Source organism: Ailuropoda melanoleuca, chromosome 8, assembly GCF_002007445.2.
Source record: "Ailuropoda melanoleuca isolate Jingjing chromosome 8, ASM200744v2, whole genome shotgun sequence".
Classification (NCBI taxonomy): domain Eukaryota; kingdom Metazoa; phylum Chordata; class Mammalia; order Carnivora; family Ursidae; genus Ailuropoda; species Ailuropoda melanoleuca.
Genome location: NC_048225.1, coordinates 13212906 through 13240145, shown reverse-complemented (window position 1 = coordinate 13240145; position 27240 = coordinate 13212906). Strand labels below are relative to the sequence as shown.

General features: G+C 53.6%; 2 protein-coding genes across 10 annotated transcripts in view; both read right to left on the bottom strand.

Moving 5' to 3' along the window:
• Window positions 1-859: 859 nt before the first annotated feature.
• SIDT2 (SID1 transmembrane family member 2) lies at window positions 860-17228 on the bottom strand. 5 transcript variants are annotated; one of them, XM_034665822.1, is made up of 27 exons: window positions 16189-17228; window positions 14200-14321; window positions 13734-13898; window positions 13597-13642; window positions 13100-13201; window positions 12907-12990; window positions 11937-12036; window positions 11682-11747; window positions 10683-10776; window positions 10279-10331; window positions 9919-9930; window positions 9471-9542; window positions 9250-9321; window positions 8074-8192; window positions 7676-7749; window positions 7515-7581; window positions 6921-6994; window positions 6665-6788; window positions 6381-6498; window positions 5714-5850; window positions 5343-5451; window positions 5003-5079; window positions 4780-4826; window positions 4400-4505; window positions 3680-3790; window positions 2412-2525; window positions 860-2319 (listed from the first exon to the last, which is right to left on the bottom strand). In XM_034665822.1, the coding sequence occupies exons 1-27, from the start codon at window positions 16369-16371 to the stop codon at window positions 2257-2259; spliced, it is 2511 nt and encodes an 836-aa protein (XP_034521713.1). In that variant the 5' UTR covers window positions 16372-17228; the 3' UTR covers window positions 860-2256. The 5 variants fall into 5 exon arrangements, with proteins under 5 accessions (XP_034521713.1, XP_034521717.1, XP_034521714.1 ...); XM_034665826.1 differs by lacking the exon at window positions 9919-9930 and adding an exon at window positions 8997-9059 and having other exon boundaries at window positions 16189-17215; XM_034665823.1 differs by lacking the exon at window positions 9919-9930 and having other exon boundaries at window positions 16189-17213.
• A 3732-nt stretch (window positions 17229-20960) lies between these two features.
• The window catches only part of PAFAH1B2 (platelet activating factor acetylhydrolase 1b catalytic subunit 2), a 30676-nt gene continuing 24396 nt past the window's right edge, over window positions 20961-27240 (bottom strand). For all 5 annotated transcript variants that reach the window (XM_002919492.4, XM_019799941.2, XM_034665832.1 and 2 more), the window contains one exon: window positions 20961-26964. In XM_002919492.4, coding sequence (XP_002919538.1) covers window positions 26686-26964 — 279 coding nt within the window. In that variant the 3' untranslated portion in view covers window positions 20961-26685. The remainder of the gene's footprint in view (window positions 26965-27240) is intronic.

Sequence of the window (27240 nt, the reverse complement as noted above, 5' to 3'; positions counted from 1 at the left end):
GGCAGCCTGGCAGGGAGGAACTAACGCTCTCCACCACACACTGGACACCTTCCAGGAGAGGGGCAGCTGAGCTTGGCACTGGGCAGTGGGCGGTGGAGGGGACGCCCACCACAGCCAGCCTCCTGACGCCAGAGCCCAGTGATGCAGAGCTGGAGTGCCCCCCAGTGGCGTTCTCTGGGAAGAGCAGGGAGAGGGGGGATTGGCTAGAGGGCAGCGGACCTCTGGTTAGGTCTGAATTCACCAGCTTTCTGGCCCCCCAAATCTTGGCCTCCTAGGCCTGTTGGAACCTAAGTCAACTTTCTAGGGCCGTTTCCAAATTCCCTCTTCTGGGGCCTGCCTGCCACCCACACCCGCATTTACCCATCATACAATCACCACTTGTGTTCCGGTACAGCCAGCCCCGCCTCAGCCTGCATTCTCCTGTCCATTAAAGTCACGTCCGGGGAGCACTGGCTGCTCTGGCTGCCTGCCGGGCCGGGAGAGGCTCAGGCCAGAAGGGAAGCCGACCTGACTTGCAGGTGAGGGGCCAGGTGGGCAGAGACTGCTGCCATTCGCCAGGTAAGGGAGGCAGCGGCGGGTCTGAGCAGTGAGATGGCACTGCTAGGGCTTCTTCACTCCCCTGTTCTCTCTCCCAGCACAGTGCCTGGCATGGAGCAGGCCCCTGGTACAGGTTTCCTCTTGCTCAAAGGGGAGGAGAGACATGGGGGACTCGAGGACACACGGGGAAAACAAGGGGGGACTCTATTTTGTTGAAAAGAGAAAGGCAGACCAGAAGAGCTGGGAAATGGAGGGCCTCTTTCCCACCCTTCCTTCTCAACACCTCCACCCGGAAAGGGGGAGCAAACAGGGGCCTGAGAACTGCGTCTGGTTGTTTCTTTAATTGAATGCAGACTCATTTATAGAAAACAGAAATGCAACCATAGCATGGAAACAGACATTAAACGGAGTTCTGAAAAAAGATCCAGATCCAGCTCCTCTCCCCAGCCCCAGGGAGAGCTATAAAAACAAGTTGGGCAGAATAAAATCCACTCCCATCCCCAAGGCAGAGGCCCGACCTGATCTGCCCCAGTCTAGGCATCTGGAATGGACCAGGTAGGGTGACGGGGATCGAACGACCAGAGCAGCCAGGGGCCCAGAGCTGGGGCAACTCAGTGTAAACTCCAAAGTTTCCTACGTATACGTGTGTGTGACTAACACAAAACTTGGCCGAAGACAGGACGGAAACACGGAAGCCAGCCCTGGGTCCTAGAGTGAGGCTGGACCGGAGACACCGAGGGGAATATCGTGTCCCTTCCTGAGCCTCCCTCTAAGATAGGCACTGGGGCTCCCACGGCTGTGAGGAGGCAGGAGGAGCTGGGCGCCTTGTATCCCCCTCCTTTGCCCCTGGACATTCTTGGGCAGTGTCAATGGCACTGAAAGGCCCCCAGCTGGGGCTTGGCAGGACAGAGGGCCGGAAACAAAAAGGAAGGGAAGCGGGGAATGGATCTCTCCCTCCAATCCTGGCGCCAACATCAGTTTGGGGGCTGATGGGATAGGAAGTTGACCTCTGAATTTAGCCCCTCAGATCAAGGCAACTCTCACACATGGGCTGACTCTTATTACTACAGAGCCAGTCCCAAGCACAGGTCAGAGGGAGGAGGCAGCCCTGTCTGCAGCCCCTCTTAGGCCTTAGCACCAAAAGCCTGGCACCAGCTGGCCAGCCTCCAAAATCCTACACCCCCATTCATCCTGACTGGAACGGGCAGTGATGGCAGTCAGGTGCAGCCCCAAAGAGCAGTGGGGCCCCGGTGCAGAACAGAGAATCAGGTCCAACCAGTCCCTGGACTGGAGCTCGGGAAGAAGAAAGAAAGCGCTTGGGGTCACAGGCTCCTGGGGAAGGGAAGGACGGGCAGAATGTGAGGCATGAGATGGGCAGGGTAACACCACTTCCCTCCTTCCTCCTGCGGAGGGACAAATGGAGAGCCAACGGACAGGGCCTGTGAGAGGCCCTCAACACTGAGAAGCAGCAGCCATTGGCCAACATCTGGGGTTTTGGGGGAGCAGGCCTCCTCCCCGGCAGAGGGCAGCTGCAAGGCTCAAGGCCCCCGCCATGACTGTCTCAGGCCAAGCTTGGGCTAGACCTCGCTGTCCCACCACCACCGACACTGGGCCGCAGGGCGGGGACTCACACCCCCCGAGCTACAGAGGCTCTGGGCAGTGAGGCAGAGGAGCTCAAGAGCCCCCCCACTGTGAGTAAAGCAAGGGGCCTGGCTCCTGCTAGAAGACGTAGATCTTGTCCCGCTGCACGGTGTCCAGGTCGTCGTCCAGCGTCAGCAACACCTGGGCGGGGAGGACGCCGAGTCAGGCACAGGCCGGGATGCAACCTTGGCCTCTACCCCACCCCCGCGCTGGGGCAGGCCCATCTCACGGACCAGGAATGACCCAAACATGGCAATGGAGGAGAGGAAGTGCCAGATGTCGTGGTCGTCAAAGAAGTCCAGGAGGATGCAGTCGCGGTTGTGCTCCCGTGACTCCGCGGGTGTTTTCTGGGGAGGAACAGGGAGAGTCGCCAGTGGACACTGCCCACCCAGGCGAGAGAGCACCCTTCTCCCGACTCACCCTTGCCCTTGACTCCCACATCGAAGAATGGGCTTTCTGTTACAGATTTCTCCCGGAGGATGGTGCCTTCTGCCCCTTCCTTTCACTGAGACCCTCCTCCCTCCGATTCTTTCGCCCTGTATACGAGCAGCGGGTTGAGATTACCTTGAGACGCTAGGAGACCTCAAAAGGCTCCTACCTCGGGTCCCTGCCTTGGCCTCTGCCCTGCTCTAATCAGCAACTCCAGCCTCACTTGTTCTAGAGCGTTACTGGCAGGTCACAACCTGCCCCCTCCACCGGGACAACAGGAGCCATGACTGTGGGCCACGACCTAAGGTGCTCAGGGTCCTCCCTGCTCGCCCATAACCCTATCCACCCAACACTGACCGGACATCACTGTGTCTGGGGCCGTCTGCACCCCATGCTGATGCCACCGAGATGACAACTGTCCTGCCCTCGGGAGTTCACAGTCTTCACTCAGCTCCCAAATTCATGCATTCGCTGACCCCAAATCTGCCTCGTCTAGTTCTGCCTCTGGGTCATGACTCCGGTCACAGAGTCGCTGTGGCCACAGGGCCCTTTCTCATCACCTTTAAGGCCATGAGCAAGGTCTGCCTCCCCCAGGAAGCTTTCCTGGACCTCCTAAACTCTGTCCTCTGCGCTCGTGTCCATTCCCCTTGCTGTCCTGCCTATATGCTTCACCTTGTGTATCATACTGCAAAGAACAGTCCAGGAATGATGGCTTCTCATTCTCTCTCTCTTTCTCTCTCCTGAACTAGATTATAAGTACTTCAAAGGCAGAGACCGGGCCAGACTTGGTTCTGATCACAGAACTGAAACCTGATTCATGGCAGGTGCCGATGAGGCAGAGAGGAGAGCCTAGTACTTCTGGCTTCAAAACCCAGCTGTGCCACTCGCTGGCCGTGTGATCCTGGGCAGGTCCCTTGGCCTCTCTGAACCTCAGCTGCCTCATAGGTAAAATGAGGGAAACACCCCCCTGCTGGCTTGTTGAACGTCAGGAGGATTAAGTGAGAAGGGAGCTGTGCAAGAGCATGGTTGAGAAGCGGCCATTCCCCACCGTCTCAGCGGGATCACTACTCACCTGCCAGGTGCTGAGTCCCTGGAAGAAGAAGAAGAGCGCAAAGCCCCACACCACGGAGGTGCAGACAATGCAGAGCAGGGGGATGAGCTTGATCCGCTCCCCGCTGCGGAGCTGGGGGTGGGGAGAGAGCAGCCTGAGGGCCAGACCCCAGCCCAGCCCGTTTCCCGGCCTGCCCTTCACGCCACTTCTCAGTATACAGGATGGATGCTTCAGGAAGCCTTCCTAGATTCACACCCTCACCTTGCATAGCCGCACAGCTCAACTCGTCCCGCACCAGCAGCCTGGTGTCCCCACCCCCGATGTCCACCCTGGCTAGGCCTCCACGCGCGCACAGCCCCGTGCTGGCCTGCCGCACGCCGGCCGGGGGGCTCTCCCTGTGCAGAGGCCCCTCTCACACTGGCTGGCAGGAGGGTCCCTGCGAAGCGCCTGGCTGGCCGTCAGAGGTCCCGCCTGGGCAGACTCGGGGAGCCCCAGCTCAACCTCCTCTGCACCCCATGGGGCTCTTCCCAGCTGCAGGGCCATTCTTGGAATAGAGAAGGGGCTCCGTAAACGGGTCTTTGGATACGGCAGAGTACACGCAAGAGACTTTAGCCTCTCCCCTCCGCAGACCTCATCGGCACAGAGGAAGGAGAAGTCCCCACTCCCTGAAGCAGGCTGTGCCCAGCTCCGTCCCTCGAAAGCAGAGCGCCCAGCGGAGGAGGCTCAGCCGCCCCCACTCACCTTCATGATGATGTAGAAGGCAAAGTAGAGAAGCAGGTTGCAGATGCCGATGGCCAACAAGTAGGAGGCGAAATCATTGGGGCGCGCGATGAGCCCATAGGCAGCTCTGGTAAAGGGAGGGAGAGCTGGTGAAGCAGGGGAGGGCCAAGCGCGAGAAAAGGGCTCTCCCTCACCCCTACCCCACGTTTTATGATGATGTGAGGCTGGGCTCAAAGGTCCACAGAAATTCTAGAACCCCAGGTGCCAACCTCTCTCCCCTCAGCCCCCATTTCTCACGCCCAAAGCTTAGAATTTGTGCGTGGCCCCCAAGGCAGCCAGGGGCTGGCCCCGTCCCCAGCTGTCCACCCAGCCAGGCTGCCACAGACAACAGCCAGACTCACAGGGACCAGTTGATAATGTTGCCCATAACCAGCAGCACCATGCGGTCCTGGAGGGAAGCAGAGACACGGGGACTGAGAGAGGGGAAGAGAGACAGGGAGAGAAGTGGAAGAAGGCCCCAGTCAGCCGGTGCCCCCCTCCCCTGGGCTCTCGGCGGCGCGCGCCCGCCCCCCAAAGCGGGAAGAGAGTGGACAGAGGAGGAGGGCTGGGGAGCCGGGCGGGTACCACGTAGAGGGGCCCACTGCACTGCCGGATGCAGTCTGTGTAGAGCACGTGGACGATGCGGCGGCAGATCCCCGAGTCTGCAAGAAGGGAAAGTGCTGACGGGCACGGGCACCCCTCTGTTCCTGGCCCCTGGCCCGCATCAGTGGAGAGAACCCAGGCCTCCGGAGGGCACGGCTACGCCAACCCTCATCTAATTCCTCACTCTGTGATTCTTCCAGGGCCCCCAGGAAGAGGGCAGAACCCAAAGTTGGCAGTGAGTCCAGGTTCCCGAGGCCACCAACCCCTCATTCCGTGGGGCCCAGCTGCCCCCCTCCACGGCCTGCCCCAGGCATGCCCTCACCCAGCTTCCAGCGGCCCATGTAATAGAGCTGTGTGCTGAGAAGCAGGGTGGCGATGATGTGAATGACCGAGAAGACGATCCAGAACGCTGTGTTCCCTTTACCAAAGACCTGGAGGGCGGGGTGGGGGGTGGGGTGTGCCATAGGCAGGGCTGAGGAGGCGCTGAGGAGAGCCGCTCCCTCAGCCCGCCCATCCTCCAGAGGAGCGGGGCTCGCCGCTCAGTCCGGGCCAGGCTCTCTGGGGAGGCCCAGGGAAGGCACCTCAGGGAAGGAGCAGGGATCTCTCCTTCGGGAGGTGGGGGGGCCGGTGCGGGTGCACGGATGCATGTGCACCTCTCCTGCGGGGCGGGCACCTCGCGGGCTGGGGCCTCACCACGCCCAGCACAGAGAAGAAGATGACGATGGCCAGGCAGGCGTAGGCGCTGTAGGCGCTGGCGTTGATGTCCGGGTGCCGCTTCTGGTAGAGTTTCAGCATGCACAGCCCCGCAATCATGTACATGAACGATGTGTCTGGGGAGGGGCGTGGGGGGCAGGGACGTGAGCTACAAACACACCTGCCGAACTGCAGCACGGGTCTCCCAGCCCAGACCCCCCCCCGCCCCCGCGGCGGCACAGAGAGCCCCACGCCTTCTCAGGGCCTCAGAGTGAGCTGCCGGCAGGCTGACATTTGAACTCCAGGCCCTTAACTGTCCCTAGGACACCACACTGCCACCCCACTGGCCAGCACCCAGTCTGACCTCCCCTGACAACAAGGACAACGAAGCCTGAGCAGCCCGAGATCAGGGACCGTAGCTCAGTTATGTTCGTCTTCTCTGTGTTTATCCGTGCTTTTCCATAGAAAACACTAACACACGAACGCGGTAGCATGCAGCTGCCCCTTTTCTATAAACCAGGACGTGTGTGCCCAAGGGAGCCCGGCTCCGGGGTCTCCCACAGGGCTGAGTGTTGGGGATCCCCGCGGGGTGGACATGGGGATGGTGGAGGACCTCAGGCAGGTCCCTGCTCTAGACGCAGTCAGGGAAGACAGAGGCCCCACTCACCAAACTGGAAGTTGGTATAGTTGGGGCAGACATGATAGCAGGCACTGAGAAGCCCCTCCATCATCAGCGCTGTGCCCATGGCATAGAACAGGCCGAAGTGTTTTGGGATCCCACATTCCTGTTGGGGACAAGGGAAGGGAAAGAGGAGGTAAGGCTTGGGGGGGGAGGGGAGGAAGAGGGGAGGGAGGGCCAGAGGAAGGGAGGGACCCGGAAGAGGGCAAGCAGGAGAGAGGAGGGGAGGGCGCGTGGGCTGGGCCTGGAGGCCTGGCGGCAGGCGCCCTCACCAGGGCGTAGAGGTCATTGCGCAGCAGGGCCCGGTTGTGGTTGATCTCCCGTTGCAGGATGATAAGCAGGAAGAGCAGCCCCAGCAGGATGTACCCCAGGTTGCTCAGGATGTTGTTGAAGGCGCTGGAAGGGGAGACACGGGGCGCACGGCCTTGGCCCCATACTCTGGCCTCTTCCCCACGGGGTCAGGCACTGGCAGAGCCCCGGCCCCTACCCCCTGACCCTAGCTCACCCCCCACCCCAGCCGATCCCCACCTGAGGTTGCCTAGTGGGTGGGCGCAGAGGAAGTTGTAGTAGCAGATGTCCTGATTCCCGGTGACGTTCACCACCTGCGGGGGGCACGGGGGCGGAGGGGCTGCTAAAGCCCCGGCGGGAGGGAGCCGGGCCTGAGCCCGGGCCACACCACGCAGCCCCACGCGGCAGGACGGCAAAGGGCCACACAGGTGGCTCGCGGGCACGTACGTTCGCCGGACCAGCCCTCTCTGGCACGGTCACTGCCCCCTGCACTAGGTGGAGCACTAGGTGGTCATGGGGCATGACCGTGACAGAGGGTCTTGCCTCACAGCACAGAGAAAAGGGAAGGGAAACTGAGACCTACGAAGTCCCATGACTCTAGTTGCGAAAACCCTGCAACAAGCTGGGGAAGGTGCCGGCACTGTCACTGTGTGGCCCCATTTTGCAGATGAGAACACTGATGCTCGGGGAGCTTCAGTGACTTGCTCCAGGTCCCAGAGTTAGGATCTGAACACAGGTCCCGTGACCCATGACCTGTGCACGCCAGAGCCCCCCGCTGGGACGCTTGGCAAGGGCGCTCTGTGCGGAGCCCGGGGGGCCGGCCCCGCCTCTCACCGTCTGGTAGGTGATCACTAGCTGCACCACAGGAAGCGCATAGAAGACAGCGATGGTGGCGATGTTCCTGCGGGGTGGGGGCCGCGGTGAGGAGGCGGGGCCCCAGACACCGCCACACCACGCTGCCAGCTACAGGAAGCCCGGCCGCTGCTCCCGCTCACCAGAAGTAGATCTGGTACTTCTTCCGAAGGACCCGTTTGTCCTTGCGTGCCAGGTCGGCCACGTAGAGGTATTGCTGGGGAGAAGCTGGAGTGAGCCCCACTTTCCCACTGCCCGGAAGACCAGAGAAGCCCCTCTTGCCCAGGTTAGAGGAGGACAAGAGAAGTTCCCTTGCCCCGCCCCCCCGCCACAATTCTCCAGGGCAGGGCTCGAGGCCACCCTGTTGCTGCCGGCCAATCAGTCTGGAAGGGCTGGGAGCAGAGCTGGCTTCCCCTGCAATCGATCCTGCCCCTTTGTTCCCCAAAGAGGTCAACCCAGAGGGAGATGTGCTGGGGCCCGAACACAGAATCTCCTTTCCTTGGGAAACCCATGGCCAGGGCCAGCCTGCATGGCATCGGACCTTGGTGCGAATGACATTCTTGTCTGAATCGATGTCCGTCAACGTGTCGTAGTCATCCTCCTCCACAGAGCTCATGGAGTCCAGGCGAGGCCGAGTGCCCACAGGGTCTAGGGAGCGATCTGGGGTGGGCAGGAGGGAAGAGTTAACCAGTAGACACAAAGCCCAAGGTCTGTCCCCACCCACCTGGGGCAATTGTCACAATTACTGGGCGATGGGAAGAGGCAAACTGTGGGCTCAGAGCAGGGCTGGAGGTGGGCTCAGGCCCAGGGCAAAGGTATTGGGTGCTCCTAAGTCCTTGAGGGGAACAAGGGTGGGTTCTGGGAAGAGGCCAACAAACACAGACCGTTCCAGCCCTGCCCCCTCACTGAAGTAGGACTTCCAGGCCCAGACCCTGAGCAGACCTTGGGCCCCAGACACAAGCAACAGGACTGAATTCGGCAGAAGTCATGCTGATTAGGTGCCCAGCTGTGTGGGTTCTGAGAGGACACTGCCTTGGCCCCCAGTGGGTAGAGACCCAGTGGGCTCTGGGGTGCAGGCAAGAGTGACAGGCTGCCTCTAGGAAGAGCACCTGCTCCTGTTCTTTTCTTCAGAAGCTTCCTCCTGTGACCTTGCCTGACCAAAGGCCCCAGAGGCCAGGCCGTGACACTCCTGCCCATGGGCCCTACCCCGGCAGGCCAGGGAGTGAGGGTGCCGCTCAACATGGCAGCAAAGCAGAACATCTGGCCTGGGGGTAGTTGGGGCACTAGCCCACCAGCAGCAAGGCCAGTGCCTGCTTCTCTCAAAAGACACAAGAGTGGGCAATTATTGGCATCAGACGGGGAAGCCATGCACAAAGCGTCTCTCTGGCCCTGGAGCCTACCGGCTCCAGTCAGCGGCCCTGGCAGAAGCTGATTGGCAGAGCAGCGCCCCCCCCCCACATCTACCCATGGCAATGCACAGCTGCCGCATCTGGCCAAAGGGGAGGCGCCGCTTGAACTGGTCGTGCCCTTCAAAGGAAAGGGAAAGTTACCGGGAAGTGGGGCCAAGGAGGAAAGAACGAGAGAGGAGAGGGGCAGGGAGACAGCAGCCCCTCTCCCGGTGCCAGTGTCTGGCAGAAGAGGCAGGTGCCCTTCACCATGCTTCACCCAGCCTGCTCCGGCCCTGCACGGCACACCTCTGCCCGCCTGGCTCACGCACCCTGGTAACTGTAGGAGAGGTCTCCGGTGCCCGTGCTATCGACCAGACCGTCCGTGGACCCGGAACTGTTCTCTGCAGGACACGGCACGTGGTGAGGCCGGCGGGAGGGGATGGGGATGCTGGGGTCGGGAGGGGCCCGCTGCCACTTGGCCGCCTTGGAGGTGGAAGCCCAAGGAGACCGGGTTGTGAGTGGGCAGGGACAATCTCTGGCGGATACGTACCAAAGGAGCCGTAGTTATAGCCCTCATAAGGGGGGCTGCCAGGGAAGGAGTCGGCGAGCACCCGAGGGTGACCTGCAATGAGAAATCAAGGTCCCCTCAGCTCTGGAAACAGGCCAAGGAGAAGACAGAAGGAAGACTCCAGAGAAGAGAGACACGGAGGGGCCACAGCAGCAGCAAAGAAGAAGCACCTATCCTGACAAACACACCTCGCTCCCACTGCCACTGGCTGCCCCAACCTCCCACGTGTGTCCCCGTGGAAACCCTCGCCATTCTTTGTCCTCGCTACAGACAGAGAGAGAGAGAGAGAGGTCAAGGAATTGATGCATCTAAATGACCAGCTAGGATAGCGAGCATCGGCCTGCCCAGGTCCCACCCAGACACCCTGGACTGTCCCCTTCCTCCCCCATTCTGGACCTCAGCTCCTCTGCCCACAGCACCTGGAGCTTACCAAGGAGAGAAGCTGAGAGACAAGGTCCCAAGCAGGAGGGAGGACAGACAGAGAGGGAAGAATGGAAGAAAAGGAGAGAGAATGAAAGGTTAATAATCCCCCAGACTGTGAGCTACATCGCCCGAGGCAGACAGACAGTGTAGCTAAACCCAGAGAACGAATCGAGTGGCAGCCATTAAGATGGGCACGTTAGGGTCACAGGGGCACAACAGCCCAGCCCCGTTTCCATCTATACAGTGTTATTCCCAATCTAATATCCAGAAGCCCCCAGCTGGCCTTTCCTCCTCCAGCCCCCAAGGGAACCATCCAGCAAAGCACAGAGCAAACTCTGCCCTCCCTGCCCAGGCCCTCCAGAGGTACCGCTTTCTGGACAGGCTCGGTCCACAGCCAACAGAAGCGTCTTCTTCCTCTGCCTGCAGGAACAGAATCCAGAGGAAACCAGAGCGGCAGGACGAAGAGCCCTCCTATGCTGGGCTGGCCTGCCTGCCACCCTCCCCACCCCATAATCCTGTCCTTCATCTGTGATCTTAAGGTTCTTCCCAGTCTGGGAAGCAATGTGGGGTTTTCCTGCTTGGGTGGAAGCTTGAGGGCAGGGGCTGGTTTCCAGAGGCGAGGCCCACGGACCACCGACCGTAAAACAGACCCGCCTTCCTATGGCCCATGATAGTGTGGAGCACGACCCTGGGTTGGCTCAGATGTCGCCAGGCCAGCTCCCCTGCTCGACCCACCCCAGAAAAGGGGGACGCCCGGCAGCCCCGCTTTACCTCCAGTTCTCCCAACAGGCCAGGAGGATAGTCAGCAGGTAGAAGGAGAGAAATATGCCCAGACAAAAGAGCATACCACCGACGTAGGCCTCAGCTGTGGCGGGGAAGAAGGAGGGTGAGCACAGCAAGCCTTCCAAGAATGCTCGTCACGGCTCACAAGGGCCCAGCCTAAGCTCTCCTCACTTCTTCCCTCAGTGACCTGGCGGGGTGAGCAACAGGCAGGTCCCCAAATATGCCAAACTCTGACAGGATTTCTGTCTTCGCTCCTGTTACTCCCTCCGCTAGAATTTTCTTCTCTCCTTTCTCAAACACTCCATCCTGTTTTCAAACTCAGCTTCCTTCCAAACACAGCTCAGGGGCTGTGTCCTCTAGGACAGCTTCTGTGTCCTGCACTCCCAGTGACCTGTCCTTTGCCCTTCACAGCTCTCAGCACACCGCACAGCGGCAGGCACCCATCCTTTAGACGGGAACTCTCTGAGGACTCCAGCCAGAGCATAACACCTGGCACACAGAAGGTGCTCGATAAATATTTGTCGAATAAAGAATCCATACAAGAGAGGCGGCTTCTCTCCCCTCCCATTACAATCCCTTATTTTTATCTCTTATTTTCCAGTTTACAAAGGGCTCCATCCGATCACTCAGTAAATATTTATCAAGCATGACTAAGGGGCCTAATACTTTCCTGCTAATTTTGTGCTAAACCTCACAGCTTGGTAAAACTACAGGGACAGATCCTATTCCCTACCATGATGGAGACAGGGAAACTGAGGCTTAGTGAGACTGCACTGCTCACAAGGGACAAAGAGAGAACCGGAACTCAGTACTTCAGTTGTTAGTCACTGACTCTGTACCACATCGCCCTGGGACCCACCTCCGGGCCCTCCCATCCTGAAGACTGCCAAGGACACTCCCCCTTCCAGGCCCGCCAGTCTGCTGTGTAGGCCTCCCTCCCCCTTCCCCAGGTCTGAGAGGAAGAGCCACTCAGCCACCCACACTCACACGTGACTGCTCGAGATACCACCACTGACAGCGTTTTCTGGCGGTGCCCTTGATCAACCGGTTCATCTGGAAGCAAAATGTCAAACAAGTAGCCGCCTGGAGCTTGGCTAAAGTTTGCAGGACCAGGCCTGGGAGAGTCCGGGGCCAAAACCCCACATCCTGGCGGACCCACCCACCAGCCACACAGGTGTTTCTACCGCCCAGGGAGGGACTGAGCCCTCCCCACCCCTAGCCAGGCCAGGGCACACCGTGTACCTTCCACAAAGGGGTAGAAAGGCAAGGAGCCCCCACAGGCCTGGTCTTCGGTCTTCACCACCACCACCACATAAAAGCTATTGCTGGGGAAGTCTTTGCGCTGCAGGATTACCAGCCATCATCAAAACCAAGCAACAAAACACACACATCCTTTTACGTATCCCTCACTAAGATCCCCGCGAGATTAGTACCATCATTACCACTATCATGCCTTAGGGTTACACTGCCAGTAAGTGGTAGAGCTCCAGAGCTGAAACCATGACCCCACACTCTAGCCAGGCGAGCAAATGTGTATATGACCCACCAACATGGAACCCATGGCTGCCCCATATGGTCTGGGCATCAGCCAGGAGAAAAGTAGAGGGGCCCCGCTGCCTCCTGAGTTGTGAGACTGGATGTTGTGAGGTGAACATATGGCTTCACCCTCCCTGCCTCCAGCACGGGTTTCAGCCTTCGCCAAGGGCAACACTCAGCATCAGCCAGGGCCCTTCTCCCTCTCTCTCCCCTCTCTCTCTCTTTTTTTTTTTTTAAGATTTTACTTATTTATTTGACAGAGAGAACACAGGCAGGGGGAGCTGCAGGCAGAAGGAGAGAGAGAAGCAGGCTCCCTGCTGAGCAGAGAGCCTGATGTGGGGCTTGATCCCAGAACCCTGGGATCACGACTTGAGCTGAAGGCAGACACTTAACTGACTGAGCCACCCAGGTGCCCCCCTTTTCCCTCCCTTAGCTGTCATTACAGTGAATGAAATAGGTATGACAACCAGAAAGGGTACTCCGCTCTTTCCTACTCCAAGGTGATTGGGACGATGATTTAACTTTCACATATATTGCAGAGCCCCAAACCTCAGGGACTGGCAGGCCACAACTCCATCTTATCAGTAGGGCAGAAATGGGGCTCGGGTGAAGGAGCAAGGGTTTGGAAAGCTCATCACCTGGCTCCATCTCCCACAGGGCCATGCATATTTCCTACCTGCACAGTGATGGCGGCCTTCTTGGTCATAGTCTGGTACATGCCGATGAAGGCTACGTTGTTGTCTAGGTCATAGACAGGGCACTACAGAGGGAAGAGGGGAGAGGCAAATGGGCAGGAACCTGGGCCCTGTGCCCCCTCTTTAGCAGCCCTGCTACCCGCTGGTGGAGAGCAAAAAAGGCAGGCAACGTACCAGGACATCCTGGATGGAGATGACCGAGCAGGGGAAGGCCTTGCTGGAGGTCACCTTGACAATCACTGAATCCACTCCCTCCGGGAACTCATACTTGAAGTACTGAGGGCACAGGGTGCCAGGGAGAGCCCCATCTCATGAGGATGCTCTCTCTGTCCCTCTAGAATGGAACAGTGTGTATCTTCCCAGGGTTGGGCAGTGGAAGCTCTCTGGGGGGAAGGACCCTGACCCCAAGCAGCTCTATTATATTATTCCCCTCAGCTGGGCACTCAGGATAGGGTCCCAGGAGGCAAGTAGGGAAGGTAGCAGCCAGACCCCATGCCTCTGCACTTGCCATGCTGCCTGTCCCTGACCACCTCAGGGCCAGAGCTCCTGTTTCCAGACAGTCCCTCCATGGCAAGGGTACAGCCAACCTGGGACTCCCAGCAGAGTCTGCCGACCACTCCCGTTCTCATGTCCCCACTTCTCCCGAGGGCCAGTTGCCAGACAGATCTTACCTGGGGCTGGGCTGCTGTGGTATTGAAGCTAAACTGCTCCCCAGTCCTGGAGGGAGAAGAGCGCCCCCCATCACGGTCACTACCAGAGCCTGGCAAGGAGGCCAGTCCTGTGGTCCCCTGGCATTGCCCTCGCAGACCTGAGCACGAAGTCGTCCATCCGGCTGACCCGGAGCTGGTAGGTGGTGTTGACCGGTGACAGGGTGGACACATCCACATAGAAGAACTGGACCTCAGACTCGTTCTTGGTGGGGGGCTGGCACAGCGTTCGCTCCACCTTCTGGTAGAGGTACTTGCGCTGATACCTACAGCCCAAAGCAGAAAGCCAGGACGTTACTACTGTCCCAGACAGCAAGCCACGCCACGGGAGCGAGGCCTTGACTCCCCTACTCTGGTTTCCAACTTCTCCCTACTCCTACCCCAGCTAGGCTGACAAGCTCCAGGCTGGCTGGCTTGGCCACTGAGCAGCCCCCTGGTTCAGGGAATGGGGGAGAGAAACAGAGGGGCTTCTGGGTGGCCTGAGGCCCTGGATAAGGCCCTGGGTGAGGCTCTGGGCTGGGCCTGGTGGAGGCCTACCCCCCTCCCTTATCCCCAGGTCCTACTCACAGCCCTCGCAGGATTAGGGGCACCTGGAAGGACACCACAGCCTCCTTCTGGCGGACCACAAACAGCAAAGGAGCCCCCTTCTGCTTGTTCAGGACATTCACGGACACACGCACGCCTTCTGTCTGCAGAATGACATGGAAACACCCCGCAGTCAAGCCTGTGGTGACTCCACCTGTGCTCCTTGGGACACATGGCTCCAGGGTTGGTGAGCCCTGCCCTCCGTCATGCCGACAGCTTTGTTCCCCCACCTCCACTCCACCCTAGTCAGGCTGGGCAGCTAGCTATGCCCCTTCACCACCAGAGCAGCCCCAGTCTCCAGGAGGGATTTGCCCTGAGTCAGAGGAGAGGCTTTTGGAAGAGGCCCCGTCTGGCTGGCAGGTACGTGTAGGACAATGGGACCACGCAACTACAAGGCCTCACTTCCCAAGAGGAAACACAACGGAGACCTTGGGCATCCCCAGGATACCCCATATCTATCCATGCTCATGGGATATACAGGCACAGGGACACAGGAGAGCAAGAAGGGTTCTTCAATTTTCTTCCTTGTGAGCCAGGAAGCTCCCATTCAACAACTAATCTGGGGGCCAGAGCCGGGGCGGGGGGATGGGGAAAGAAACTGTTGAAAGCTAAGAAAGCCAAGTTCTATCCTTAGCTCTGTCCAAGGGCTGGAACTGTGGAGAAGTCACTTCACACCTCTGAGTCTCGATTTCCCCCTCTGTAAGATGCAGACACTCTCACTCTTGGCGCATGGAGGAATGTACACAGAACAGTGGGAGCTTAAGAAAATCAATCAATTGGGGCGCCTGGGTGGCTCAGTCGTTAAGCATCTGCCTTTGGCTCAGGGCGTGATCCTAGCATTCTGGGATCGAGCCCCGCATCAGGCCCCTCTGCTGGGAGCCTGCTTCTTCCTCTCCCACTCCCCCTGCTTGTGTTCCCCCTCTCATTGGCTGTCTCTCTCTCTGTCTAACAAATAAATTAAATCTTAAAAAAAAAAAAAAAAGAAAGAAAATCCATCAATCAATCAATCCTGGCAATGCCTGTTATTGGGCTGCTGAGACCCAAGCCTTACGGCAACATTTCCCAGAGGGGTAGAAGACCATAACTCTCAGGATGACCCCAGTTATGGGGGAGAAGGAAGAAAGGACTCCAAGCAGGAGGACGTCAAACTTCAAAGAAACAGGCACAGAAGGCAGATGCCGCCCCATTCTGAAAAATAATCAGACTGCCACTCTCAGCTCTACCACTTCTTAGTAAACCCAATCATGGAGAGCGCTAGGCAGGAGACCACAGAGCCAGGCTGCAAGAATTCTCCAAATCTCAGCTCTGCCCGGGTTCTAGACTTCCTAGATCTAGCTACAATCACGTTTAACATGTGGCTGGAGAAAAAATGATAGAGAAAGTCAGGGTGAGGTAGATTCCCCATTGGAGACAAACTTCCTCTCTTGGAGTTGGTCTTATCTCCACCACTTTCGACTTACAAGGCCAGCTGGCTTTCTAAGGCCAAAGAGAGCTGGGAAGTCCTGCATTCATCTCCCTGGGGAGTCTCAGCTATAACTTGGTTGAGCAGAGCCTTTCAGTGGGCCTGTCTCATCTCCTTGGGGTTTTCTGGGCCAAGCCCAGTAGCTAGCCTGCTTCCCCCTACACCCAGAGGTGTCAGACTGTCAGATTTGGGGTGTTGGACCAGCCCTGCTCAGACCACAGCTGGTGGAAAGGTGGGGAGGTCAAAGAGAAGATGGGAAGGAGACAACTTTAGAAACTGTCCAGTGGGAGCTTCAGAGAAACGCTGGTGGCAAAGCAAGGAGTACTGGTCCAGAGAGTCCAGTGCGGTTCTGGGAAAAGGAAACCTGGAGGGGAGGGGGGCGTCGCGTTCATGGGCCTCCTAAAAGAGTAGAGGATTAACTGACTCGCGGAGCCCTGGTCTGCTCACCCGCTCACCACCAGCCCCCAGCCCCCAGCCCCCAGCCCAGCCCAGCCCAGCCCAGTCCTCACCCGGTTTCGGGTCACAGTGTGGTTGAAGGTGTAGATGTTGACCAGCTCGCTGTTGACCTCATCCACGTAGGTGCGCTCAAACTCGGCGTCTTTCTGCGAGACGTTCTTGGGCCCCAGAACCCCCAGATGGCTCTCGACTGAGGCCACCAAGAGCGCCAAGAACGGCAAGCCCAGAGCGAACATGGCCCCGGCAAGGCGGCAGTGGCGGCGGCAGCAGTGGTGGCGGGGACGGCGACAGGCGACAGGACACCTCCGGGACGGGTTGCGGCTCCGGCCGCAGCTTCCAGCATCTCACCAGGACCAGAACTTTAACCCCGGCCTGAGATTAGGAAATGTCCCCTCCCTGGAGCCGCAGAGACGCTCCCAGGGGGCCCGGCGGGGAGGGGCGGCGGGAGAAGGAGGGAAGGGTGTGGGGTACGGGCCAGCTCGCTAGGGGCTGAGCGCGGCTGGGAGACCCCGCGGCCGCCGGCCGGGGCCGTGAGAGCCAGGCGGCGGCTGGTTGCTGGGAGCTTGGAGACGCCGGGAAAGGGGAGGGAGGGAGGGAAGCCGGCAGCGGGGGCGGCCGGGAAGGGAGGAGGGTCTGAGGGTGAGGAGCGTGATAGGTGGCAGGGACCCGACGCCGCGCGGCGCGGCGCGTTTTCTGGGGGCGCGGGCCCTTTAAGGGCGGGCGGCCGCGGCGGCCCCGGTGCTCGCAACTCCGGGAGCGTGCGGTGCCGGGAGGCGGTAAACAGCAGGGCGGGCGGCCCGCCCGCTGACGTCAGGGGAAACTGACACGGATTTAAAGGGCCAAGTCCCGGATTGGGCCTTAAAGGGGCCGCAGGCCTCCAGCTGGAAGCCGCCTCGAACTCCTACCTCGCTATCACCTCCTCTTTCGCAATCCTACCCGTCTCTGGAAGCTCAATTTGTTCGGAATAGATGGATGTCTCCGCGAAGGATCTCCAAGTGTTGGATTCTTGTTGACAAAGTCTTCTTTGCTCAAACGTAAGGATCCATCTCCTCCCTCACTGCCTTTACCACCAACATACTCCATCCCTGGGCCATTAAGAAAGGAAGAACTCATTAGGAAACAGGCCGGGCGCCTTCCCGGCGGAGGGATGGCTGAGGCAGAAGTACGGAAGGAACCTCTGTGTTCTCTTACCTTTTACTGCAGCGGCCGCAAGCCTTCAGGGAGGCCTGGAAAGTTGCAGGGCTTTCTCCTCTTCTTTGCAGGGGCAGCAAAAATCTCACTGAAAGATAGTGACTTTCAGTATAAATCTATGAAAACTTTTCTACAAAATATTTTGGCCTGTGTTTCAAGAAGTTTAAAGAGCTTTATACTCTTTGACAGAGTAATTTCACTTTTGGGACTCTATCCTAAGGAAATAAGAAATACAGATTAAAAATGTGTAGACAGTAATGCTTATTATTGTGATATTTGTAATATAAAGCATAAAGGAAACAGCCTATATGTCCATAATGAGGGAATGGTAAAGGTGCTATTATCATGAAGCCATCGAAACTGATGCTTCAGACTTTAAGGAACAGGTCAGCAGAGAAGTCACAATATGACACTATATCAACAGTATGGTTTCCAAATATGTAGGTGTGCACAGAAAATTGTTGAGAAATCTTTGAATTACAGATGATTTAAAAAATGGCATGTATCATTTCCCTCTAATTCCAAAAGTATAGACGACTACCAAAATGAAAAAGAAAAATCACTGGAATGTGGATGGTTTCAAAATGTTTTTATACCTTTTAAAAATTTATAAATTTTCTACGATGCACATGGATTTCTAAGACAAATTAGATACGTTTAAAGGAAAAGAAATGTAACATAGCCACCTCTGAAATTGGCAGACACCCGGATGAAGCCATCTGGGCCAGAGGCTTGTGAGAATTCTCTTGCTCCCAAGATTCCAGCAGCCACAGCTCCTGCCCCTGCCTTATTCTCTGAGCTTTCTTCAAATGAGGACTATTTTATCTCATGGCCAGTTATAAATATTTATTCATTCCTGCAATAAATATTTAATGGGTATCTACTATGTGCGGGTACTGTTCTATTTATACTAGACAAATGGTGTGTGCAAGAATTAGGCCTGGCCCCCTGCCTAAGCATTCATACTTGAGGATGAAGATCAGAAGCAGGCTGCGGGGTCTGGAGAACCCTAGAAAGTCAGACCAAAGGGAACTTAGACTTCTGAACCAACCCCTCATTTTACAGACTGGTAGAGTGAGTAGTTTACTAGACTCCAGCATGTCTAGACAAACCCGAATTGGAGAACCCTCAGGATAACAGGAAGAATTTTCATTATAAGCCCATGCAGTCAGCAGCCCAGTTTGGGCAGTCGAGGTAGGATTTCCACATTCCTAGTGAACTCCACTTTCTCTCTCATGGTGACCCCCTCTTCATCTTGCCAATAAATCTGGAACTCTAAGAAATATTCTGTGAGTTTGAGCTCCCCACCTAAGCTTGATGTAATTTAACTGGTTTCTGGGAACTTCCCTGGGTGCTGTGAGAACCACTCGTCTCAGCTATAGGCTGGTTGGTCTGGGGGCTGTATTGAATAAGCCCAGGCTGGGGGCATTCCAACTCTGCCTCTTAGGCTTTGGGGCAAAATGCCTGCCCGGGCCTGTTTAAAATGCATAGCCAGACACAACTTACAGTTGCTGAATTGCAGTCTCTGGAGGTGCAGCCCAGGAATCTGGGTTTTACAAGCACTCCAGAAGCTTGATATGCACGATACATTTTGAGAACCACTGGTCTGGGGCCAGACAACTAGGACTGCTGATATTTACTTGCTCCTTTTCTCCTAGCAGTATCTTAGGAGAAATCTATCTAAATAAACCCAGAAGGGACCTTTCCCTTTTGCACGGGCTCATGGCTTAACCTTTGAATCCTCAGCACCCTCTGTGTTCAAACAGGGTAGGAGGGCGGCAGCCCCAGACTTTCTTACGGTTCTCAGGTCTGAAGAACTTTCCTCAGCCCTTCTGCTCCACCCCCTGGGAGGGAAAGCACAACCCAGTTATGAATAGGTCCTTTCTCAGGTCTGGCGGTGCTGAGAGGAGAGAAGGCCTTTTTGTTGGCTACAGCAGTTAGCATAAAAGAAGGGCAGTGCTGGGTCTCAAAGCCAGACTTGTGAGAGCAAAGGAAGAGATGTCAAAGACTTAGGGCAGCCCCCTGGGCCTTCTGTGCTGGTCCAGCTACCACATTATCTGCTACATTATATAAAAGGCCCAACTCCAGCCCTGGTGATGAGGGCAGGGTAGGGTCACAAGGCTCAGATGACTTCCTTCTATTTCCCTGTGGGCCATCCTTCTGATCCTGAGTGCAGAAAGGACCTAAGAAATGGGACCATTAACCAGGCAGCCAATGAGGTTCCCAGCTTTCCAAACGGGGCAGAGAGTGGCCATGCCTGTGGGTGGATGGGAGGATCAAACCTGGCTTTAGAATTAAGTAACTTTTACCCAGAAAAAAAATTTACACAACCAAGCCCTCTAAAGGAAGTGGACTTGAAGTTCCCTGTTTTCATCATGACCATAAAAGGGTCTCAGTGTATCCACGCAGAGCTCAAGCAGAATTGCCCAGCAGCCCCAGCAGCAAGAGCACTGTACAGCCCTTCTCTCCATCGTGCAAGTGCTGTTCTTCTCAAGGCTGCCCTTGGGTCTGGTCATCTCTCCAAGGGCTATGAAAACGGGATGCACATCAGATTAGGAATCAGAGTATTTACTCCGTCATTCTGGGGCTCAGGTCTCAAACCTGTCACATGGCTTCATGGTGCTATGGGAAAAGGGCTTTGATGTCAGAAAGCCCCTGCACTAGGCATCGTAGGCAAATTAAACTTTTTGAGCCTTCAAGAGTCATGTCTTATGTCCATTTACCTCCTAAACGCAGCACAGGGGAGCTGGGCTTGGATGCATTTATCATCCTCAACTATTGTCTAAAGAGTAGGAGGGGAGTCAAGGGAGAGCAGTTTTGATGGAGGGGGCAAACTTTCCGCCACAGACAGATCAGCCACTTTCCATTTCCTGGGGTTTCACCATTCAGCCTGAGAACCGTGAACAATACATTCAGGCCTTGCATCCTTGTTCCCTGTGGCCATGTGCTGGAATCAACATCAGAGCTTTGCAGGAAATGAAACTGGTCAATCAGGCTGCTGAAAACAAGGAGATAAAATATTGATCAACTCAAATCTGTCTCCAAAGATCACTGATTAGAAATGAGCCATCCTCCTATCTCAAGAAAGCTTGGGTCTCCAGCTAGGAAATCAGAAGATGCAACTCAAGAACCTTTCCCTCCTCTCTGGCCGTTATCTAGAGATAACCCGGGCAGCTACTCAGCCCTTATTCCATGTTGCTCTCAATAATAGAAAGGGTCCCCTCTCTTTACACTCTGGCTCACATACAGGCCACCTCCCATAGCTTCTCCTGTTACCTCATTGGTCCTCGGAGCCTTCACAAAGGTGATGCTCTCATTCATGATAACTTTGTTCCTCTGAACCAGTCTAACTTTTTCCTCGGTTTCACTTTTCCTATAAAAGCTATCTTATTAATTCCATCTAGCTTCAATCAAACAATTCCAGAAAATGTGTCAAAAACTTTTGTGATAGGCATGTATGGCATCTGTTTTTAAGTGAATTTTGTTTGTCCTTATTAATAACGTGCACCGTTCCTCACAAGCAGCAGCGTGGTATCATTGAAAGAGCAGGAAATGAAGTTGAAAGATCTGTACTCTAATTTCAGCTCTGATGGTTACCGGCTGGATGACCATGAACAAATCACTCAATCTCCTGTTCATTCACTCTTTCATTTATTCAATGCCTAGTTTGTACTAGTCACTAAGCTAGGTGCTGGGAACACAGATACTTAAAACACATTCTCTGTTCTTAAGAATGCATAATCTAACAGTGTAGACAAATAGGTAAGCATATAATACAGAGTAAGTGCAATGATTAAAGATTTACACAAGGTATTATGGGAACCCAGAGACGAGCGATCTAGTACAAACCAGAGCTGGAAAGCAGGGGAATCAGGAGAAGTCAGAGAACACCCCAGGAGGTGGTCCTGAGGGGGTTCTGAAAAGATGAGTAGAAGCGAGCCTAGCAAAGGAGTAGGAGCATATTCCAGACAAGGGGTCTCAACTTGGAGTAAAGTCATAGACTCGAAGTTCAGTGCTATTGGCATGAAGGTTCAAAGGGGTGGGAGGATATGAATGGAAGAGGGTCAAGTCATGGAGAGCATTGGAGGTTCTCATGGCTTGGACTATCAGCAGTTATGGATGAGCCTGCTGCAGTATACTGACGTGTCGCCACGGTCAAAGCTTGAGCAGTATGGAGAATGTTTTTTGAGATCATAAAATTGACAGCATAAAATCAGGCCAGAGTAGAATAAAGACTACATGTTTATCAAACCTCTAAGGACTTTGCTTCATACTATGTAAAAATATGTAGCTGAGTGAGATTTCTCCCCTGCTATGACTAGAGAAAAGTAGGAGATGGGACTGACTCTCCTGCTGGTTTTGTCGTTTTTCCCCAAGTGGGTGCTGGTGAGGGAGCCTTCCCCCCTACCCGCTCGTTCTGGACCAGTGAAGAAGTTCACGTGGGGTAGTAGTTTGGATACACTTAACAAAGGGCCTAGGTTGCTTTCACTGCTGCTCTGTGACTTCAGGGGAACCAGTGAGCCACTGACAGGCAAAAAGCCTCTGGGGGAGGAGAGGGTAGAGACAAACCTGGTATGATTATATATGGGAGGAAGACAACTAGAAAGACAGAAATATCTTAGTATCTCCATATTCCATTCTCTTACAGGAGTAAACCAGTTTAACCCAGTAGCATCAGTGTGGTGAAGAGTGGTAAAGTAGATGATACAAAAGAACATAGAAGCTTGCAGCTGCTAAGGAACATTTTACTGGCGTATCAATTTGCTGCAATTACTGCTGGCGTGGTTGGTGGCTAGTCATCAGGTTGGGCCCTAATGGGCCAGCTGAGTAACTGACCCTTGTTCTAGTATCATGGCTATAAAGAGGTCATACTTGGGTCAGGCTGTTTTAGACTGGGGAGGCAAACGTGCTACGTCAGAGCTGTGTCCATGCTCGAGGCTCCGTCCTGAACTCCGTGGTCACATCATGTTAGGAGTCTGATGCCATCGACGCCATTCATCCAGTTCGGATGAAGCAGTCTACAGCATACCACCAGCCTGTCTGCACACACACTCCAGACTCCTGGGAAAGGGTGGGCTGCAAAGGAGGTGGCTGTGCTTTAACGTCCCTGGTATGAATGAACCCTCCATATTTTCATCTACCCCTGTGGGCCCCACCCCCACTCCTCAGCATATGGAAGCTGGTAACTTTCTATTTTAATTATCTTTCTGCCATTTGACTATACTTACACTTTCCTATTTCCTTTAGATCTTAAACTTCATTTACCCAAGCGTCTTCCTGTCAGTCTGAACTTACTGACATGTTAACAGCCAAGCAGTCTTTGAACCCCTTCATGTGTACCACCAAAAATTCTTGCTCCAAAAACACAATTTCATTCTACTGCTGGTTTTAAGGTGGAAAGCAAGATGGCCAGGTAACCCACTTTAAATAAATTCTAATAATCGTGTGGCTGTGTGGAGAACAGAACGGAGAAGGAGTATTTCGGCTGCAGAAAGGTCTGAAGAAGCAGTTGACTTGGTCCGAGCGAGATGGTCACTTCATTCCCAGCACCTTCAACTGAAAGGAAACTAGGGATGTTATCTAACATCAACTCACTGAATCAGAATCTACAAGAAAGACAGTCCAGACTGAATTAGTGGCAAGGCAAGGACCCTGAAATCCGGTAAAGCTGGGTTCAAATCCCAACTCAGGCACCAAAATTATAGGACTCCTTAGACATATACCATCCACATCTCCCTGGACCTCTCAGCCAAAGGCAGAATGGGGACGGATACACCTATGTAGTATTAGTACGATTTTCTCCCTAGAATCGTCCGATTAATTTGAAGTGCTTGAGTGCATGCTGGGGGCAAAAGCAGAAAGAGACAGTCAGAGACAGTCTGAAGAGTAAAAGGAAACTGATGAAATTACTAGTGTGAGGAATAGAGCAAGAAACAATGGAAATTACAAATTTAATGTGAATAAATTCTAAAGATTGAAATTAGGAAAAAGGTAGACCAAGAGGTCAATTTAACAGTTTAAGAATCAGTTCCTTTTAACTGACAGATACTCCTAACCAATCTGAAATACTTCCTTTGACAATTTCCCCAGGTGTCTAGTTCGGATTCCTTGTATCTGCTCACCCCACCCTTCCCTCCTACAGCCCTGGGATCAAGATGCGATGACAGTCAGCTCAGTACATTCAGTTCCCCGGAAAAGCAGCAGGATGTTCTAAGTATCCAATGTGCCTGTGATAAGGCAGGGGAAAAAAGCATCCCTTTTTTTCCTCCACTGGAATCCAGACTCTGATAAAGGAGACAGAACGACATAACAAGTTTGAGTGAAATGTTTACATTTATATTGAAATATGCACTAAAACAGAATGAGTTCTACTAGTCAATGAAACTTCGCCAAAGCAGAATCACAAACTTCTGTTGGGGAGGTCCAGTCAGCTAGCAGCAGTGATCCCCAAGCAGGAACACCAAGGAGAAGCCTGGGAGACCCCACTCCAAAACGCCTCCTTTTAAAAGAGCCCAACTCATTTCTCCAACATGCACCCACACGGATTTAGGAGCGTGGACACGCTCCTCATTTTCATATATTTTTAGTTTCTTCTTCACTGCAATAAATATAAAATTGGCAATGCTCATACACCACAGCACAGACAATATTTCAGGCTTTAGCATACAACTGTAAACAGTGACTAGATTTTTAAAAAAAGGGTTTTTTTGTTGTTATTGTTTCTACAACGAGAGGCAGAATTCTTAAGAACAGGGCATGAGCTACTCAAGATTTGTTTTGCTGGGTTAAGGTTTTTCACAGAAGATTTAGGTTTAGACAGATGCCCCCAACAGTCCAAAAAGACCCTAAGTGGGCGCCAGACCACTGCCCATGGCAGCCCAGAATATGGAGGCAGCAAAACAACATGCCTTAGGTGACCCTTGGCAGTACAACCTCAGCCTGCCACATTCACAATGTGCCCACAGAAATCCATAGCCATCACTGGCTGCCAGCTAGGTATCGGGAATGGAAGGGCAAAGGAATTAAAACTTGCTGGGGGGAGGACTGGAACACCTCTGCTAGCTGTCTGGAAAGTTGGCCCCTTAATCACAATGACAACTAGGACATTTCACTTGGACAGTGCATTACATTTACATGAGAAGTATAAAGAGAGAAATCCGAAGAGTAAGCATTAAGTTCTGTCATTGTAGCAAACAGGGATCTCAATCAAAGGAAAACAGATGAACACTTTTTGCCTAAAGCAGTGAAAGAAAGCGGGCAAGAAATGAAAGTGGACTCAGTCTCTGCATATTAGCAATGGGGCAGACTTTTATTTAAAAGGCTAGTGGTTCAAATACTATTGCTCGAATAGCTCTGGTAGGTATAAAATGTAGTAACACCCGAGGTTTATACACATAAGCAAAGGAGCCAAAGGCCAGCTCACAAAGGGCTATTTGATCCTTAGTCCAGAGGGAAGCTAAGAGCGCATGCTGCAGGAATAACCTAACGGGTTTGTTTGGATGATACTCCCACCCTCTGACAAATGGAAAAAGACCTGGATAAGAATCGGTCTTTTCACACACAAACTTCTGGCTTCATGAAGTCTCCGCCCTCCTTAGAACTATGCCTCAGCTACGAAAAGACCTGTCCTGAAAACTCAAGAATCTGGGCTCCTAAAAAGAGAGGGAACCTTAATGTGGGAAACAAGTCTAGTAAACATCACGTGTACTTTCTGTCGTTAGTGAAGACATGATACATTCAGAAATGTATTAAAAAAAAAACAAACTAAGACCAAAAATATTCCTAGAAAGACATTTCACAAGAAAAACATCAGCCCAAGTTCTATCCCTCTCAATCAGAAGTGGCTCTTAGCACAAATCAGCAAACCCCTTCAACTCACAAAAGCACTGACACTCACCTTGCAAGCAGAACATCAAACATATGCCTTAGCCACTGAACTTGAATGGTAAGGAGAGTCAGTGCAGAGCACATTTTAATAGGTTACTCCAATACCCACCTGGTCCAGTTTAAAATATTTGTTTGTAGATCCAGTTTGTACATTTTCCATAGGTAAACTGAACAATAAACCATGTCCTGTTCCATTATTTTAAAATGGCAGTTCTTGAAGCTCAACCAACCATTAAGATTATAACGAGCTCTCTTGAAAGAAATTCTCAGACCCTGCAAGTCAAACAAACCTAGTTCTTTTTCACTAAAATGGTGGGATCAAGGTAGAATGCCTATTCTGAACAGAAGCTCCATTTCTCCCCATGAGAAAAGGCCAAATTTTTCTGGACTGATACAATTTAAAAATGAAGCCAATAAAAAAAATACAATATACACCCTAAGATACTATAAAACTTGAAATAATGTCAGGGCTTATGGAATAGGAAAAAGAGTTCTGGTTGCTTTTTTTTTTCTTCTCCAAAACAGGAAAGTGTAACACATTTTGAGGGAAAAACAAACCAAACCAAACCAGAACTCCGACTCTGGACAGCACTACACAGACTACGCACAGAGCACCACACGAGAATGAGCCGCACATCAGTACTATCATCATGACAGGAACTGGCTGGGGACTTACACTTCCAGCAACAGAGTTCCTAGGTCAAAAATGTGTTAAAAGCCTGTAATGTCAATAAGGACCCCCCCCAAAACAAAGAGGGGATGAGGGGAAATAGGGAGGAAAGGCTGCATGCATGGGTCTATTATAGACATGATATTCAGCAGCATAAAAATAATACCCTCCGTAGAGTCCCCCAAATGGGGCAAAACTTATCTTCCACTGCTAAACATGGGAAAGATTAAGAGAGTGGAACAAATTCACTTGTAACCATAGCATCTCCCACATCTGAATCACAAGCACGTTCAATCTGATGCTGTTAAGAAAATGTTGAGAATACATAGAAGTAAAGCAAACTAAAAACAAAGAGCTAAATTATGAACTTTAAAAAACTGGAAAAGACATCTGTTTTAAAGCCAAGCAGGTGTGATCCTGATTGTTACTATACATGACATAATCCATAGAAAGAAAGGCCAAGAAAAAGAAAATCTTCATTTTGTTCAGTCCTTAGGCTCGATGTTGTCCTAGGAAAAACTGTGATAATTCAATGAATGTGTCACACATACAACTAAAAAGTCCCCTTCTGGTTTCAAACGAATTTAAACAACAATCTTCCTTGGCTAATTTGTCTCCTGTGTCAAACCAACCTTCTATGTACAGGACCAGTTTCAATCCCTCCTCCCCTTCAAACACTAGATATGAACATCCAGGAACATTCTACAATGCAAAGTGCCTTAGGAAAGAGAAGGATTCTGTAGTGCCAGTGATATAACTGATCTGAGGAAGCTGGGGTGCGAGTAACACTGATGGGAGCCCGTCAGGCGATGGTGGTTTGTTTCTCCTCAGGGGTCTCCTCCAACAACTGCATGATCAGTTCATGCAGGGGTTTGCAGATCTTGGCGTAGCCCCCTCCCGTGAGGTGCAGAAAATCAAACATGTCGTGGCAGGAGATGGCACCGTCCGAGTGCACAAAGCCCCCGTCTGTGTCCAGGAGCTGGACGTTGGCGAGCTTCGGCAGGGAAACCTTGAGAAGCTGGTTCACCTTGGCGTTCTTTTGCCTCAATGGGTTGGGCTTCTCACCTCGAGGTAGCAAACCCTGGGGCAAAGCAGAGAAGAACAGAAAATGAGAAGAGTCACTGGTTTTTTCTACCGACTTCTCCGTGATTCCCTAGATTCCTGGAACAACCGCTCCAGTCGACGCTCTTTAAACTCTGATTTCTCAAATACTACACTAGAAACTCTGGACTAGATCGGTTTTAACAACAGTTCTCTGATCATTCCTTCTTTGTTTCTGCAAAAGCTCCTCTTCCTCCTCCTGTCCCTTAACTGTTGGTATACTCAGGGTTTTGTCCTTGGCCCACTACTCAGCCTG

Excerpts from the sequence above, each read along its gene's own strand:
- SIDT2 (XM_034665826.1), bottom strand. The coding sequence starts at position 16,371 with ATGTTCGCTCTGGGCTTGCCGTTCTTGGCGCTCTTGGTGGCCTCAGTC. Across the intron at positions 14,322-16,188 it reads ACACTGTGACCCGAAACCGG|ACAGAAGGCGTGCGTGTGTC; the intron begins GTGAGGACTGGG and ends GTCATTCTGCAG. Across the intron at positions 2,320-2,411 it reads CCATGTTTGGGTCATTCCTG|GTGTTGCTGACGCTGGACGA; the intron begins GTCCGTGAGATG and ends CTCCCCGCCCAG.